Here is a 19,237-nt window from a genome sequence, read left to right on the forward strand (position 1 = left end):
CTCCTTTGCTGTTATAGTGCTGAGGATATTAAAGGAATCTTGGCACAAGAATATTTGTCACCTAATTTGTCCTGAAATAAGACAATTTTATCATGAGGATGTATCTGCTTTCTGTTTCTTTTTTATTGAATGCCCTGTTCCTTATTCTTGCCTCTATTTCTCTATTTTGTTTTAGGACAAGACAAATAATGGCAGATGCAACTGAAGAAAGCACTCCAAAAAAAACTGCTACTACTGAAGAAACTCCTACTACTGAGAAAACTACCCCTCCAGAGAGTCAGAAAGCCCCAGAAATTGAGCCAAAGGGAGGTAGTATATTAGGTGGGCCAGGACCAGGACTCTTTGACTTTCCACCTATGGTTAGAGGAGGACGTGGTGGTCCTCTTATGGGTAATCGCCCACCTGGAATGCCCATGATGTTTGGTCGGGGTATGAGAGGAGGCGGCATACTGGACCGTGGCCGTGGGATGCTTGACAGAAGTCGTGGAATTTTAGACAGAGGTCGTGGACGAGGTCGTGGTGGTTTTATGGAACCAGGACCACGGGGAATGCCTGATTTTCATGGAGGTCCTATGGAAGGCATGGATGAAGAAATGCATGGCCCAATGGATCATGAGAGAGGAAACTTTGAAGGTCCCAGGGGAAGAGGAATTCTACATCGCGGCTTTAATCGCCGGAACTTCGACTATCATAGGTTTGATGAAGGAAGGTTTATGGAAAGAGGAAGAGGAGGTCCCCCAATGCGAGGGAGAGGGTTTGTAGTTTTTGCTTCAATTATTTCAGTTCTCATGCTTAAGTTTATTACTGCTTTACCTTATTATGATTGTGGTTAAAATTTGATAATGTTTGCCAAAACAGGATAAGGACTGTTGATAGACTAATTAATGTAAAGATAAGACAGTTCCTAAATAATTATATAAAAAGTAGGTGGCTCATCAATGATTGCCTGAAATGACACAGGCTGCATTCCAGGATCACCCAAATTTAGCTAGAAGTTAAAAAAAGATTTCTTTTTTTGTTCCAACTGACATTTCCTAGTAGCTGGAACAACAGAAAAGTAACTGAATTTACCTTTTTAGTAATTTTTACTGAAAAGAGTCAACAAGCATCTTTAACAGAATAACTTTGCACCATTACCATCATTGCTATTAATATTAGTTTGAAACATATTGAAACTATTATTAGACTAAATTATACTGAGTTAAGTATAATTTATGGGAGTTGAGTAAGTAAATAAAATATTCCTCATATGGGTCTTGGGCTGCTCACAGTAACTATGATAAAATTCAAGTGTGCTTCCAGGGGGATTCCCTCGATATCTCTCTCCAGTTGCGTTATTTCGTCAAAATCCGGGGAGAGGGCAAAGCTGGAGCCAATTTTCCCAAATCAATTAAAAATGACAGTAAAAACTGAAAATGAGCCATATAGTACTATAAAGGTAAATACATACTAAAGAAAACTGACTCGTTTCTGCGGAAGCTTGAATTATGTAGGCTTATCTTGGTTATGACAAGATTTTATAAGAAACTAGATTTCAGTGGGGGAGGGGGGCAAACTGGGGTCTGGGGGGGGGAACCAAGGCCTGGGAGGGACAGTTGCTCCTCCCTGCGCCATAGCAAATTACGCCCCTGTCTCCCCCTCTCTCTCTCCCTTTCTATCTCTCTCTTGCTCTTCCTCTTTCTCTCTCTTTCTCTCCAAAAAAACTTAGGCTAACTATGTGGAGGCTTGAGGCTTACATGGAGGTAAAATGTGATAATTGTTGAATACTAGTCTAAAAAATATTTTTTCTCAATCTTTTTTCTCAATCTTGCTGTATTTGTTTATTCTCTCTCACATAAGAAAGTTGACACCACAAAAAGTTTCTTATTGGGCCATCCTTCTTCCGGGATAAGAGGTTCTTCAGAAGAATCCCCTTGAAAGGTATTCTACTTTGTTTGCAGGAGGGGAACCAATTTACGAGAATATGGGGGGTGGGACATAAAACTATTTTTCTAAATCTAAAGAGGAGGTGGCAATTTGTCTCACATATATATGTATATATATATATATATATATATATATATATATATATATATATATATATATATATATATTCATTAACAAAAAAAGACACAAAAAAATATTTATATATATATATATATATATATAATATATATATATATATATATATATATATATATATATATATATATATATATATTCATTAACAAAAAAAGACACAAAAAAATATTTTTCGAAATTTTGCTTGAATTATGAAGATTGAAAAAAAGCAAGCAGCAATGTGTGCTATACTAAAATGTGAATTTATTCAATTAAATATACTGTAGTAAAATTATATTTATATTTGTCAATAAAGAGATCTATGTATGGACAAGGTTTAGAACATTTTCTAGTTAGACAAATCACCTTGTGTAACTCTTTTCTCCACATGACAATTTGTATTTTCATTACTGATACTGTTTTATATTTGACAGTGGTCGTTTTCAAGAAGGCCAAGAAGAATATTATGAAGAAGAGCAAAATGGAGATTATGAAGAAGCTGAAAACTATGATGAAAATAATGAAGAGTATGAAGAAGAGTGGCATCCACCTGGCCCAGAATGGGGAAACCCTGAGTGAGTTTCAGCGTTATCTCTTTTCAGCGTATTTAATAGGTCCACTAGGTGTATATATCCATGACGTGCGATGGTGTATTCATTTGGATAGGCTGTCAATCACTCATAAGCCTAGTTGCAGGCAATGGAAATTTGATTGTTGTTTGACTCCAGGAAGACAGGTGGGCAGTATTCTGAAGGGAGCTAGGCTACTTCAGTAACCTTTTTGAACAGGAGCCAAATATTTGGGCTTGATAATCAATTTTTGGGCGAATATAGGCCTTATAGAAGTATAATTCTGGCTTGGCATTCCTTGGGGGTTCCACCAACTCTTGCGTTTTCGATTATTATGAAGGAAGTCATTCCGTTTCTAGGGGAATGTTAGCAGCATACCCCTTAAGAGTTACTCAAGAGTTACAAGCCTTAAAATGCTTGGAGTAGGTATTCGACCCCATAAGTACTGCTGGTAGTATAAGTATAGATTATCATCCTGACAAGCTGATTTATGGTATCCGATACCTTAAAGGATCACCCTATTGTAAACTTGTTTGGTTTGTGTGGCCAAACTATTTAGAATTGATTGGGCGACGTGGATAAGAAATCTAAATAAACGATAGAAAACTAAAAGCCGATTTTCTCCAGAAATCTTAGAGAAAACTATTTAACTTTCCCCGTTTTGTGCTGGAGATAGAGATGTTCAGTTTTAATGAAACTTGTATCATCAGAAAGTACGAATTTGTTTTTTCGATTAAGTGGAGCAGAAATTTATTTTTAAGTTCAAGATAGGGTGGTCCCTAAAAATCTTCTAGCATACCTGCTCGGAAAACGCTAAAAATTTGTTCAAATGAGTAATTTGGCCGCATGGGGAGCTCTATGTGATGCTACCCGGTCTGATTAATGGGTTACTCTTGCGTTTTCGATTATTATGATGAAAGTCATTCCACTTCCAGGGGAATGTTAGTAGTATACCCCTTTAGAGTAATATGGGTTACTCCTACACCAGCCATCCAGACACAATGTAAGAAGACATTTATTTCAGAAAATTACTATTGCTAGCCCCAAAGGGCTGAATAAAAAATTGAGCTGAAATGGAAAAGGGTCAAATGAATGAAAAAGGTCATATGAAACTATAAAAATGACATATAATGCCAAAACCAAAAAAAAAAATAAAAAAAATCATTCTTTAGTTATTAGTTAAACTCTGAAGTGTCAGTTAAAAAGATAAAACTGGTCAAACTTAACTAAAAAAAAGTAAAAGTTTTTTTTAAAAGGACACTAAAAAGGGGGGGGGGCTTTTAAAAAAAAGTTTTTTTAAAAGCAAACGAACAAATACAAAACCTTGGAAGACCAATATACAATAATAAAAGAGAGAAACTAGAGAGATATTTTGTTTATTTTTTCTGTAATGAAGGGATAGAGATTTTTTCATATCTGGAGTTAAAGGAGCGAATGGAGGATATAGTAATTGGTTCAGAAACAACTGAAGGCAGGCTGTTATGATAATTTTGAAATCATTAGAAGAAAAATCAAGGATGAATAGACGTAAGACGGCGAATTTCAATACAACTTTCCCATTTGCCTCCCACCCTCCTGCCCATCCCACTTCCAATTTTTTAACAGATAGTTCCCTTGACATGGCGTGGCAAGTTGAATCATTTGTAGCTTTCCTCTTTAGCTGGCTTGATCTGACGTTTCATTTTGGCCATAAATGCTCTTCTGTATAGACTTGGTCTGGTTTGGGTTATTGTTTAACGATGATGATCCCACCATCAAATCAGTTGATGGTGGGCTGTACGAAAATACTGAAGTAAAGTGTCCATACCATTGTTCAAACGGAATTTGTTCTGATAAATCAGCTGATGATGGCGTTAATCTATTAACCTCATTATAAAGTAACTTCGAATTATTCCTAATCTTGGTTGATATATCTTTTACATGTTGTTTCTTCCATGTTGCCATTAACTTTATATATTTCTTTTTTTTGTTGATTTAACTATCTGGAAAGGGGACCGTTTCTCGGTCGGTCACATTGATCCCAAATAGGATACCATAGCCGATGTTTCTGTTTGGCTTCATCCAACCCTGGTATAACAGACCATCTGTTTTGTGTGTATTTCTACGCACTCTAATAACAGGAACCGCAACGGAAGCCGTAATTTTCATAGCATGAACTATTTCAGCATAATACATATCTAATTCCAACGAATGAAATTATTGAGACTGTGACAGGAGGTGAAAAGGAATTCTTATTTTTCTGAGAATATCATCTAATACGTACTGATACAAGTTTACGTCTATCCTATCCCAAAGCTGTTTCTAAAACAAATTTGGACTACAACCCATATGGCAAAAAACATTTAAAACAACAGACACTTCAAAGTGAGAATGATCACTAATCAAAATTTCATCCGATACTTAAACAAGAGACTTTTTAACGATTCAAGATCTGAAATTATAAAGTCCAAATTTACCACGCTACCTTAATTATGAACATAAGTATAATTTCTGCTATTCGTTTCCACGGTTAGATCATTCGGGAGGGATGATAATACGACCTGGGACCACAGTAAAATAGGAATACTAAGGCCAGTGTTAAAATCGCCTCAAAGCAAAGTGGCTTTACTAGACGCTCTTATTTTATGAGAAATTTTTGAGTCACTTCCACATGCGTTAGCAAAATGTTCGTTAGATTGTTCGTTCCTGTAATTAGTAGGCATATAAACTGCAAGTATAACGGTATGGTCTAGATCAACCGCAACAAAAGTATCATTAGTTCCAATTAAAACACACTTAAGGTTCTTATTTACTCCAATCATAATGCCGCCAGTGGGACGACCTCCTGTACGGATGAATCCTATACGGATTTTGCTGGACGGTTGAAGAACTCGTCTTCGCAAGAAGCTTCCAATTGATTACTATTAACGCCACTTAACTGGTGCTCTACTATGCACACTATTTCGAATGACTTGAATATTTCAGCTAAAATTATCAACCTATCTCTTGTTTCATTCATGTTCTGAAAACACAGGTTTACACAGTCAGGTTCGGTGCGAAGGTTCATACCTGCGGGGGGGGGGGGATACCAGCCTCAAGCTTGAGTGCTCGAAGCAGCGGCAGGCATATGACTCTTCAACATGGCGCAGGAGAAGCTGTTGCTTCTGTGATTTCCACCACAATTCGTGCATTTCACAGCGGAGGCTGAGGATGCGTTATTGTGGTTATTAGCATGGGGCGTATATTCACGTGCAAAGTGATCAAAGCCTTGGCATTTATAGCCCTGCTTGGGTCGATTCAGCAGAGGTGACACCCGAAAAGCGAATAATCAATTTTGATGCCATGCTTTAGAGCGATGCCGAGATGTAGTTGAGATTTAAAGGACAACTGCACAACTGAACTAACTCCAAAGCGCTTTGCTTGCGCAACTGAGTTAACTAGACCTGTAATAGTTAATTCCTCAAAGCCCTTGTCAATCCGTATAATTCCTAGATATTCCTTCATTCCTTCTTTATGACCTTACCACTGATGAGTGAGCTGGGTGGTAGAACACTTTCCATCGATGAGGATTTAACGTGCTTTATGCCTGGCTAAGGATGCTATCACTCAATCGTCAAACCCCCACGTCTTTGGTGGTTTCAGTATTGAGTAATATTTTGCTGGGTGGTTTGGGTATAGATTAATATTTTGCTGGGTGGTTTGGGTGTAATATTTTGCTTGGTGGTTTGGGTTTAATATTTTGCTTGGTGGTTTGGGTATAGATTAATATTTTGCTTGGTGGTTTGGGTATAGATTAATATTTTGCTGGGTGGTTTGGGTGTAATATTTTGCTTGGTGGTTTGGGTTTAATATTTTGCTTGGTGGTTTGGGTATAGATTAATATTTTGCTGGGTGGTTTGAGTATGGATTAATATTTTGCTGGGTTTGGCCTGGATTTTTTAATGGCTTCTATAGCAACTCCGAAGAGAATAGCTGTTAAGTTCGTTGTTGCCACATCTAGAAATGAATCGTTTTTCATCTTTGTGTAGTCTGTTTTGCTTACGGAATGGGGTAACGTTTGCCAATTTGCTTAGTGATTAAGAAGGTAGGGGGGGGGGGTATATTTAGAGCACTAGGTTTTCTCCAGTGGGGGTCTGGATGCTATAATGGTCAGCGAACATCTCGTTTACCTAAGCTACTGTTACAGAATTCATCCAGCTTGCTGATACAAGATGGAGACCTATAGTACAAAAATTGACTATACCAGCACCTAAAACTTTTTCTTGAACAACTGAGATTTTTCTCTCTTTCATCACTCTGTTGGTGCAACCTTTAGATTGGAGTTCAAAAACTGCATTTTATCCAATTGCTTTTTTTTTGTAATTTAAATATAACATTAAGAATAAGAAAGTGAAACATTGTTAACACAAGTGCGCGAAACACAAAAACAATAGCGACAATAAAAACTGCCGGTCATAACAAGCCGGCGCTTTATCTTGTTTGATACATTCTTCTTTCAGATTCCTTTTTGTTCTTATGGCGGCCAAATGAAAACTTTGACTGATTGTAGGTTCAGTCCTCCCTATTCAGGACTGATTGTCCTGAATAGTGACAATCAGGGATTGTGAGGACAATAGGGATTGTCCCAACTTTGACTGATTGTAGGTTCAGTCCTCGCTATTCAGGACAGACGGTTTCCAAAATTTATAATTCCGGTTTTGTACTTGTACCAGAGCGGGATAAGCCCCAAAAATGAGCCATTAGCCTGAATAGTTCATGAGATCAAGCTTCGACCTTAAGATCTTTAATATGAAGCAGATCTTTCCAAAAGACTAAGGGTAACATGCTTTCAGATTCTCAAAGTTGTTTTTTTATATTAGAAGCACATTGTGATATCATCTACCAGTAATTATCCACTTCAATCGCAGCCTTTTTTTTAAATTCGGTAGGATAACTAATTAAACGATACCAATAAGATTCCCTAAGTGTTATCCCACCTTGAAGAAACAATAGTAACCCCTGTTTCAAAAATCAGGCAATTTTTCTCAGGCACGTAGCCTTTGATGGGTAACACTAAACTTAATAAACCTTGTATATTTTTAATCAGCATAAAAAACTAATTCTTTTGATGTATTTGTTGATGCCAAAATTGTTTTTAGAGCCTCGGGTACTATTGAGCTGAGTCGCTCCTTACTTACACTTCGTTACCACGAACTGTTTGATAATAAATCTAGCCTCTGTGACCATTCTTACATTTGACCTTTCCAACCGTAGGATGTGTTGAAAGACGCAACCATAGGATGTGTCTTTCAAGAAATGACATGGAGGAAGGAGGTCTCAAAGAGTTAAAGATCAAATTTTATTTGTTCTTCAGATGGGGTCTACTTGTGTATACTGCTATTTCATTTGTATTGACTTTTGCCCTAACTGGGCCCCACGATGTCAAAATGGTTTTGTTATTCAGGCAGCAATTTATTGGTTCAAATCTTTGCTATGTCTATTCAAAGCAAATATAGGCTGTATCTTCATCAACATTTTTTCAGGCGGAGTTGGCCGAGGGCTTTTTTCCTTGTTCGGGTAGATCCAGTCTCCACTAGGGCTTTTTAAGGCTCAGAAGACGAATTAAGTCCATTTGTAGTGGTTTTTGTTTAAGGAAGAAGTCGTTTGTGACATCGAAAGTCTGTTTTCGCTAACCTGGGGCTTGGCCAACTTTGCTTGAGAAACGAATCCAACAACCTAACACATACGTCACTTCACTTGCAGTTTCCGCGGCATTTTTCTTGGGCTTCTGAAATCGATGTCTCTTAATTTTTCTTTAAAAGAGGGAGTGAGGGAATTCACTTTATGAGCTGAGGGGGGTTCATTTTATGTGTGTTCGGATTGTTCCGAATGCGTTTGTTAATAATGCTTTCTACAGTGATGAGTGCGTTCGGATCCTGAGCTACGGTAGTGAATATTCTTCACAATAGTTTCTAAGTCCTTCAAACAGAACAGAGAGCTAGATCTACGTTGCCACGGGAGTGGTAAAAAGTCCGCTAGAGTAGTATTCGAGCTCCAATGACCTCTGAGTAGCTGAGTTTTGCTATTGGTGGTAGAGCGTGAAAATGTGAATATTGTTAAGATTCTTGAAATTCAAAAGGGATATTCGAATGCTTTTTGAGTATTCAATTTGAGAAGAATATTTCTTAGAAATATGAAATTTAAAAAAAATTCAGATTCTGTAAAGTATTACGGCTTTTTTTTTGTCACAACATAGTAATTAAAAGTGTTGGAATTGTGGAAATGTGGAAATTAAGTCCACTACCACCACTACTACTAACAACTCACCGCAGCACCAAGCTGTCTGAGGCCAAAAGAGCTACGCACGCTCCTCTATCCCAATGGAGGTCCACGACCAATGGAATTTTACAAAAGAGTGGAGATTCTTGAAATGAAAATTTTTTAGCTGTCAAAATGTCAAAATTAAGTCTAAGAATTGAAATAATAAATAATAATAATAAATAAAAGGGATAATGCATAAAAAATTACAAAACATACAATAAATAATAACAAAATAAAAATAAGAATTGAAATAACTTGAAAAGGTTTAGAAAACGTAAAAGTATGCAGGCGTTGTGTTGTCTCAATATAAAAATTAAAAGTCTTAGATGTGAATATTTTAAAGATTCTTGAAATTTATAGGCACTTTGTTGTAAAAAAAAAAAAGATTACTGGTCTTAGAAGTAAAAATGTCAACTCTGTTCAGATTCTTGAAATTTTAAGGATTTGAGTTGTCAAATTTTGAAAATTAAGTCTTAGAATTATCAGTCTTAGGCGGTACAAAGTAAAATGCTTAGAGTAGATTGTAGCTTCATAATTGTTGTCTATATTTGTAAGTTCACACACAATTTCGGACCAGCTAGCCTAATTTCAAGATTTTGACTTAAAATCTGACAGGTTAGGCGAAAAAGTTTCAGTAACCCTGCTCATATGATCCATCCAATTCTCTAGGACTATTAGGAGTGCCGAGATTTTTTCATCGAATCAAAAACTTGATTTGATTGGTAGTGACTTCGTAAATATGTTCTTTTTTTTAGCTTTTTCCCTGGGCCTGGAAGAGGCAGGGGTATGATGATGAGACCCAGAGGCATGCGTGGAATGGGCCCTCCAAGGTTTAGAGGTCAGCCTCCGTTTCCTGAAGGACCAAGGTTTGGTAAGTAAAATCATTACTTTGGTGTATTTTTTTAACGGAGAAAAAACTTTTTCGCGTTTAGAAAAAAATTATTTAGTCCAGGGAAGTATTTAAAATTCATAGGAAAAAATATCCTGGTGCAAAATTGATGAAGATCTAAAAATGTCAAGAAAACAAAAATGTCAAGAAAACAAATAAAAACTGTTTTTACCTCATTGTTCCATCCTTGGATTATTCATGCCTGGATATTGCGATTTTTCTTTTCTTTGTTTCAAAATTATGAAGTTTTTAGGGCAGCATCACATTTGCAATTAATCTTATCATGTTGAATCATGAAAATTTCCGTAGGGGGAACACGCCAGTTTTTTCGTTACTTTAGAAATAAATTTTGGCTATAGATTTGCATATTAAGGGGGGGGGGAGTATAGCAGATCTTCATGCAAAATGTGTTTGGTGCAATTATTCTGTAGATTAGATAGATAGATAAAATAAGTGTATTTTAAAGCCAAATAGTCCAAATTATACATTTCCCATCTATTCTGTCACTTGTCTTAGTCCTGTCTCATGTTAAGCAGAAAGAAACTAACGAAGAAACCAGTTTGTTATCGACTTTTACGCAGCGTAAACTTAAATGAGTGGCGCATAATACACAAGTACCAAAATTCCTTCCCCGTACGGAAATAAAAAATAAAATTCTCTAATTTGGAAAGCCTTATTTTCCACAGGGGGGGGGGGGGTATTTCACCTGGGTTATTTTCCGGGGGGGGCGTAAGCTCCGGCCACCCCCTTGGATATAGGGTAGAAATATTCATTTCAAGTTCGCATTCCACTGTCGTGTAGAAAAAATTTCCTTGTTGTTCTAATTGTATTTTGTTGTTTATGATGGAAAGGCAGTGTGGTCTTCGTCAATATTTACTTCAAACAATCAGATTTCAGTTTCACTGTCCTTGGTATTTCGAATCAAACTAATTTTTTTTTAATGGGAATGAAGATATATTGTTGATTTTTATTTGAGCGAACCTACACAACTGAATATAGGGTAAAATTAGACAGTCTTGTAATGAAGAACTCATCCCCCTCTGTCTATTTGACTGGCACCCCCCTTTTACTTTTTCGAAAGAATTGGAATTTTGTTGCCTAAAACTACCTTTTTGTCTTTTGTTCCCTCTGTCCTAAGGTAAGTACTATGGCTCACTCCCTCTAATGATTGGACCTTTGTGCACTCTTGACAGGCACGTCAGCTAGGTGGGACCGGGCTCTGGTTTCCCGTCTCCCCCTAAATTTGCATACTACTGCGTCTTCCGACCCCCCTCTCAACCCTAAAGTAAAATTTTGCTTGTGTTTACTTTATTTGTTGTTCCCTCTGTATAGAAGGAATGGTCGTAGAAACTAGAGAGAGGGCACATCCAATCGGAAAATGGAAGTTCTAGTGCTCCTTTCAAGGGTTAGAAAAGAGAGGAGGACTGGAATTAGTGTTGACAATGTGAATACATACATTAAAAGATAGTGAAACATTACCCTTTTTCTGCTGAATATTTTAAAAAGCAAAGGATGCTACCCCTTTCCCAAACCCTAAGTAAAATTTTTGCTTGTGTGTCTTACCCATGCCGTCTTAGGCCATTTATTAGTTAAATATTTATTTAATGTGCTCAAGTCCAAGGAGAGTGTACGAGGACCATTATTAGAGATTTGACCAAATTGTCTTTTAAAATAAATCCATCTGCATTTGATAGCTAAGATGTTAAATTTTGCTGTGTTTTATTGTTTTAGGGAATATACTATTAACGTTCAAACTCAAAATTGCGTACAGCACTAAAATTTCAAAAAAATAAATGTAAAGGGTTTATTTGCTGGATATGGAATTTGTGGCTCTTACCTCTACTAAAAAGTGCAAGACTTTGATAACGCTTGGTCTGAGATAAAAACAAAGGCAATTTCCACTAAAAATATGAAAGATCCAATGTCTAAGGAAAAAGAAGAAGATCATAAATGATAATTAGACACACACCTGACAAAATTACAAGACATAACGGAAAAAAAGAGTTATTAAAGTGAATATTTTCAAAGGCCAAACTGAAATGAATTCTTTATCATTGAAAAAACAAGGAGAGGGGATAGAACTGTTATTTCTCAACAGTCGAAAATATTTATGAAAGGAATTTTTTATTACAGGTCCAAGAGGAATGGGTCCTCAAGGATTTGGCCCTCGAGGACCAATGGGCTTCCAATCCATGGAAAGATTTGGTGGTCCAGGTGGACCTGGCGGTTTAGGGATGTTTGGAGCTCCTGGTGGACCCAGTGGTGTCCACCCACCCGGTGAACAAGGTGGGTCTGGTGGCCCTAGCAAGGATGAGACTCAGGGAGAAACAACAGAAAAGGATACATCAAGTGATGAAACCGAAAAAGTTTCTTCAACTAGTCATGAGGGCCAAAGTGGACAGAGTATTTTCAATAGACTAATGGCGCAGACGGGACCACGCGGTCCAGGAGGACTGCGACCTGGTTCTCCACTAAGACCTGGTGGTCCACTTAGACCAACTGGCCCTGGACTTCTTGGTAGACAACGTGCACCAGGAGGTTTCGGTGCTCAAGCAGGGCCTGGAAATTTAAGTAGGCCAAGTGGACCAGGAAGTTTAAGCGGACCTGGTGGACTTGGTCTAAATAGACAAAGCGGACCCAGTGGCTTAAATAGACCAATCAGACCAGGAGGATTTGGCGGTCCTGGAGGATATGGTGTTCCTGGAGGCATGGGTGGTCCCAGAGGCATCAGTGGACAAAGAGGCATGGATGGAACTGAACAAGGAGGCATGGGTGGTGCCGGACAAGGAGGTATGGGTGGAGCTGGACAAGGAGGCATGGGTGGAGCTGGACAAGGAGGCATGAGTGGCCCTGGACAAGGAGGTATGGCCAGACCTGCACAAGGAGGTATAACCAGACCAGGACAAGGGGGTATGGGTCGACCTGGACAAGGAAGCATGGGTGGACCTGGACAAGGTGGCATGAGTAGACCTGGACAAGGAGGCATGGGTGGACCTGGACAAGGAGGCTTGACTAGACCTGGACAAGGAAGCATAGGTGGACCTGGACCAGGAGGTATGAGTGGGCCTGGTAGTATGGGTGGCCCTGGTATGGACAGTAGCTCTAGTGGACCTGGTGGAATGGTTTTTAGCGCCCCTCCTGGTCATAGTATGCAAGGTAGTTTCGGAGGAATGAATCTACCTATGGGTCCAGGAGGACCTGGATTGATGGGTCCTGCTCCAGGAATAAGAATGCCAATGATGATGCCTCCAACTGGTGCACCTCCTGGACAATTTGTAAGTTCAACTTTGATTATTTTCTTTCTTTTTCTTACTTTTCTTTCTTTTCTTTTGTTTCTGCAACTATGACTACTATAAAACCGTCAAAGTCAATACAAGTAATGATGCTGTGTGTAAGTTGTGCTAACACCAACATTAAAAGCAAATAACTTATTTATGACAAATTAAGATACACCACAACAAACTGGCACCAACACACTAAACCAAAACGGGAGTAATTCCAAGTGAAATTTTCTGACGACCCCTCACTCCAGAACTTTTTGGGAAAAGAAAAATGGTAATATTAGTAGAAATAGACATCTTTTCCTTGACCTCCATTGCTTGAAAAACATTTAATGAGCCGAGTTGCCATCTCTTTATTATATCTCTCTAGCATCATCTCTTTATTATCGGCAGCTCGGGTCTCTGAATCCCCCCCCCCCCAGATGGTGCTCTGGCCTTCGTCTTTTGCAGCTTGTTATTATTACGTAACATTTCCAGTTTTTTCTCTTTTTTTAGTAGAATTTATTTTGGTTAAGAATTTATTCAGAACTTAAACGCGTGTCAAAAATAGTTAATTCTAGCATCTAATAGTGTGTTTGAGCATGGATTATCCGACTTATGGGCTTAACAAAAAACTTATGCGGGAATTTTTTAGCTGAAACACTAAAAAACTAGCCGAATAACAACATTAATTGCGTTTACTCCATAGTGAGCAAAGTTTATTTACAAACCCCTGAAGGTTTGTCACATTTCATAATTACTGCCCCTTCTTTGTCTTTGCGTATAATGTAAGTTTTTTTTCAATTTTTGAAAGGAGGAATTTTTTTTCCTGAAATATGAAGTCACTCAGCCTCACTTATCCTGTATTTTCTGGGGGTTAGCGGGTGTAACCTATCCGACAGTATCCGACTTATCCTACAAATAATCTAGATTATTCCAAGTAGTAATCCTCGTTATCTTTAGTCATTTATGTCTCGTGAAGAGCTAAGGATAAGCAGTGGGGCTTATCTAATAAGTAATCTTGAAATACTCGAACGAACAATAAGGAATTATTTTTACCTATTACGGAATGCATGGGCACCCATAAGCTGAATTCCAGGGGGGGGCAAACCTGGTCCAATGGGCATTTTTAATGCTATATAATAAAAATCTCAGAACAAAAATATAAAACTAAGGCAGCATCATTCAGCAAGGGGGGGGGGGTCAGGCGCCCCCTGCCCCACCTTATGGGCGCCCGTGACGGAATGGTGTACTTTTTGTTTCGATCCGAAATGTAGAAAAAAGTAGTATAAAACTTTTGTTTTAAACGTTGTTTAGGATCAGAATCACTTTTTAAAGCAGAATCACTTTTAAAGCAGAATCACTTTTTAAAGTAGAATCACTTTTTAAAGTAGAATCACCTTTTAAAGTAGAATCACCTTTTAAAGCAGAATCACCTTTTAAAGCAGAATCCCTTTTAATTCAGCTTTTTTAATTTTGTGCCTCTGTGATGCTTCTGTGCCCGGCTAGCAGGAAGAAGGAAAAAAGAGGGCACGTCAGTGCTACTCATGCAAAGTGATTTTTCGTGTTGTTAAAGCCAGTGGAATGTAAATCTCCAGTGATGTACTTTTGATTCGATCCGACCCCATTTATGAGGGGTTTGAGGCTATTTTCCAATCATATTTTCCAACCGAAATTCCCCATAAATTTGACTTTGAAAAAAATATATTGCCTTTAAGGCTAATCGAGATACTAGTTACCACTCTTGGATTAGTTACAAGTGACGGTTTTTTCTCACTTGCCGTATTTTAACCTTTAAACACTTTTTCTTTTTTTTTTGGCCATTGTTTGTTCAGGTCCCGCTGCAACCATGAAATCGCAAACTTAATGGTGTTGTCTTTTGCAATCCTAAACTTGAGGAATTTTATTAAAGGTACTAGTAAAAAAAATGGCACTAATGAATAGTAAAACTGGTTGTTTTTGCAAGGTCCTGCCATTTCTTCTTACTGGTGTTACGTAATGAGTTGGCAGTAGGGGGTAGAAGATGTCGGGTTTTTGGGCCGTCGTTGTTGCAAGGAGTAATTCCCCGAAGTGTATTGTTAACAGAAACAGCTACGAGAGCCTGTTTTTAAAAACTTGAAAGCAGATTCAATATAAACAATTTTTCTCTGAAATTTTAACTGCTCCTTTCTGGATTCATTTAAACATTCAATATGAATTTCAGGCCTCCTCCCCTAAAACAAATAGGAAAATTATTTTCGTATTTTCGTATTTCGTAAATCTTAAGAGCTTGGGTTTGTGGCATATATAGATACTTCTGGCGTCTAAATAATTAGATTTAACAGTTACAGAAAGTGGCCGGAAAGACTAGGTGGTAACCAAAGGCGGGGGGTGGCGGGATTCCGGGTATGCCCCCCCCTCCCCCCAAATTTTTATACAAATCATAAAAGCATAGAAACACATTTTGATGCATTGTTTAAAGTTTCGCTCTTTACTAAAATGCTTTATCAAAATTCTGGAAACAAAATCCTGGAATCCAGGAAACCAAAATCCTGGATACGCTCTTGCTGGAAAGTGGTAGGTCTTGGTGTTGATTGAAGGGGTAAAATAAGGTTTATTTACTAAATAATTATTTTTTTTATTAAGTCAATGGAAGATGGATCTCAAGAACTATGGGTGGAAACGAGAGCTGCAAATGGAAAGGTCTACTTCTACCATGCTCGTACCCGTGAAACTACTTGGAATAGACCTGATGGACCCATGGTGAAAATAATTACACAAGAACAAGTAAGTTATAACTATTTCATTTCCAAATTTATTATCCATTTTGTAGGCCTATACTTAGCAGGGGAGGGGTGTATATGTTGCATAGTCGTTACGAATGGTGCTTCTTCCAGCATGGTTCGGTTGTAGCATCTGAATTGTAACTGTAAATATTTTTGACAGGTTTGTGTAAATCTGAAAGATGTAATAGTTCTGTAGCCTAATGTCTGAAGGAAAAAATTCTGATCAATTAAATGTTTTATGTTTGTGTCGGATATCAAATAAATTCTCTTTTGTTTTCGTAACAGTTGGGTGCTAAATGAACAGGTGGGTGCATTTTTGTCCCGAAATGGATAGTGAAATGAATATGAAATGACATAAACCTGCGTAAATCTTAAATGTTGCCGAAACCCCTTGCTTACATCCCTTCTCTGCATTATATATATATATATATATATATATATATATATATATATATATATATATATATATATATATATATATATATATATATATATATATATATATATATATATATATATATATATATATATATATATATATATATTGCATACACATATATATATGGCACCAGAGGCGCCATGACGGCACAAACCAACCTGGGAAAATATGAATTCTTCCCTTGAAGTCCAGGCCTATTTAGATCGTTCTTATGTCTCTAACAACAAGATATTTCGTTTGTAGTTGTCGGGGCTTCTTTCCACACTTCGTTATATGTTCTTCGTTCAGTTTCAGGGGGTAGCAGAACTTTTAAGCCACGTTGTCTTTTTACACGAGAACATGCCACGTATAACACTCCGTGATTAAAAACTGGATTGCTAAGGTCGGCGCCAACAAATTCAAAAGTTTGGCCCTGCGACTTATGTATAGTCATGGCAAATGCGGGTCGAATTGGAAATTGATGTCGTTAAACAGTACATCCGATTTGACCTTTACTAGAGTCCACTGTAACTCGAGAAATGTGAACTTGTTTTCCTGTTTTTTTCCTCAGTAATAATATTCGCCTTTATTATGTTGTTGCAAAATTCAGTAACAATAAGGCTGTTCCCATTACACATCCCTTCTGAAATATTTAAGTAACGCAAAAGCATAACTATCGTTTTTTTTTCTTAATTTTTAAGTCATGTGGTGGTAATTCTGCACTTTCAATTGAAATGAGGGATTCAATTCCTCCTGAGGGATTCAATGAGGGAGTAAATTCAATTCCTAAAGTTACAGAATCGTAACTTTTATACGATTTATATTCTCCTGGAAGGCGATCGACAATTTTTGCATTTATTTTACCAACTTCTTCGTTTATTGAAGCTAAAATAATTTGATCCTTCATCAAATTGAGACTTTGTTTAGACAAACCTCCAAAAACTTCCTCGATTAAATTGCCACTGGAAATTATGTCTTCCGGTTATTCAATTTCATTAAGAAGATTTTTAGGAAGAGGACTATTTATGGTTCGATCATCGCTTACGTTGAATGAAGCTAGAGCAAAAGACGAGTTCAAGTTTCGAATACGTTTATGAAACTCTTCAGAGAGCAAATAACGTCCTAAAAAAAGGCAATCCAATTTATTTGGAAAGTGAGGTGGTTACAATGCAATTCGACCATGCAAGCAGCAATCTAAATGAATTACCTTTGTTTGCTACTCCTTTCTTGGGAATATGGAGGGCTCCACAGTGAATATAAGCAACGTTGAAGGGTCCTAAGAGACTTATATGTAATATTTACTGACTTTATGGCATCTTTGTACGTATGTACTTGGTTTTTTGCCATACGTTGTTGGTGACGAAGATTACGACGCAGCTGTTCTTCTAACCGCGTGTGTCTTTGCTCTTTGTTGTCATTTTCGACTCACTCACATGTTCGGTGTCGCATGTCTTCTAACCGTGTGTATCTTTGCTTTTCATTTTCATTTTTAGCACGCTCTAGTTCTCGTTTTCATTTATCTTCTAATCATGTGTGTCTTTGCTCTTCATTTCCATTTTTGACACGCTCTAATTCCTGTTTTAGTTTATCTTCTAACCGCTTGTGTCTTTGATCTTCATTTTCATTTTTGACACGCTCTAGTTTTCGCTGTCGCAAATCTTCTCATCGCCCGTGTCTTTGCTCTTCATTTTCATTTTGACACGCTCTAATTCTCTTTTTCGCGTATCTTATAACCGTCTGTGTCTTTGCTCTTCATTTTCATTTTTGGCACGTTTTGATGCTCGCTGTTGCATATCTGCTAACCATATTTGTCTTTCTTCTTCATTTTAGATTTTAAGCCCCAATCCTTGTGATCATGTTATCCTTCTGGTTCTCTTTCTGTTACTTTTCTGCTGTTACCTTTTCTGTTTGTTTTTTTCTGTGTATATGCTTATATGTTTTTTGTTTCGATATTTTCCAGTTGAATTGTTTTCGCCATCCTAATTGAATATTATTTGTAGAATATAGCTTTTGTACCATATACGTAGATTATTTAAATAAAAAGAAAATATATATAAAATAAAATAGCGGCATCCTTGAATTAAAAAAAAAACATTAACTAACCGTCAAATTATCAATCCTCTCTTTACAAATTTTTCCCTCCCCCTTATGTCGAATATACTTTAGGCTTTATTCAAAAGTCTGCTAATATACAATTGTATTGGTTTAGTTTCTATTCTTTTTTTATTGACATTGTTCGGGATTATCAACCAGCTGCTAATAAGAATCAAGTCCATAAAAAAAGAATGTAAACCAACAAAATCAGCAAACTTTTGTAAATAGCCAAGGATCAGTTAGTGGGAAAGGGGGTCAAAGCTGAGCTGGAAGTGGCCATTAAAATTCAACGGATAGATTTGTTCTGAGTATAGGATAGATTCGGATAGGTTTGTTCTGAGATAAGAACTTGGTCTTATATTCAGGAGAGAAGATAAACTGCAGTCTAACCAAACTTTGTGGAAATTTCCTTCTAAGGAATTAAGTGCAAAAAAAAATATCCAAAGATTATGGGGGGAGGGGGCTGGGATGTATTTCAATTGACAGTTATTTTAAAATTTGGCAGTCTTAGTCCCGCTTCTCAAATGGCTGAGATTATCTCCTCTTCTGAACTAAACACTATTAATAAAATTATTGCTTAATTATATTCAAAAATGTCTACTCATTGGAGTTTTAGAGTCACTCCCAGTTTTACTGCATACCACACCACTCCCACCACCTCTTCTTCCTAATGCCTAGAAATAGCCGTACTCTAAAAAGCCGTTCTCCATTATTCCAGTTTTTTTTCCATTTGAGTGTACATTTTTAGAGCGCAGCTGAATTTCTTTTTAGAGGGAGATTTTAATATGTTTTTTTCCACTCAGGGAGGCAACTCTCTCTCTCTCTCTCTCTCTCTCTCTCTCTCTCTCTCTCTCTCTCTCTCTCTTTCTCTCTCTCTTTCTCTCTCTCTAATAGTTGCAGCTATTAAATATGTATTTTTGTTG

At 37.3% G+C, this 19,237-nt stretch overlaps 1 protein-coding gene across 1 annotated transcript in view; it reads left to right on the forward strand.

The window, feature by feature from the left end:
* The window catches only part of LOC148943275 (uncharacterized), a 114,317-nt gene that overhangs the window by 13,644 nt on the left and 81,436 nt on the right, over positions 1–19,237 (forward strand). The window contains exons 2-6 of the mRNA XM_089101567.1: positions 176–754; positions 2,475–2,615; positions 9,644–9,759; positions 11,911–13,052; positions 15,663–15,803. Of these exons, the coding sequence (XP_088957693.1) occupies positions 189–754; positions 2,475–2,615; positions 9,644–9,759; positions 11,911–13,052; positions 15,663–15,803 (2,106 nt within the window). The 5' untranslated portion in view covers positions 176–188. The remainder of the gene's footprint in view (positions 1–175; positions 755–2,474; positions 2,616–9,643; positions 9,760–11,910; positions 13,053–15,662; positions 15,804–19,237) is intronic.

Source organism: Artemia sp. Qi Xiang Cuo, chromosome 15 (genome assembly GCF_049724085.1).
Source record: "Artemia sp. Qi Xiang Cuo chromosome 15, ASM4972408v1, whole genome shotgun sequence".
Classification (NCBI taxonomy): domain Eukaryota; kingdom Metazoa; phylum Arthropoda; class Branchiopoda; order Anostraca; family Artemiidae; genus Artemia; species Artemia sp. Qi Xiang Cuo.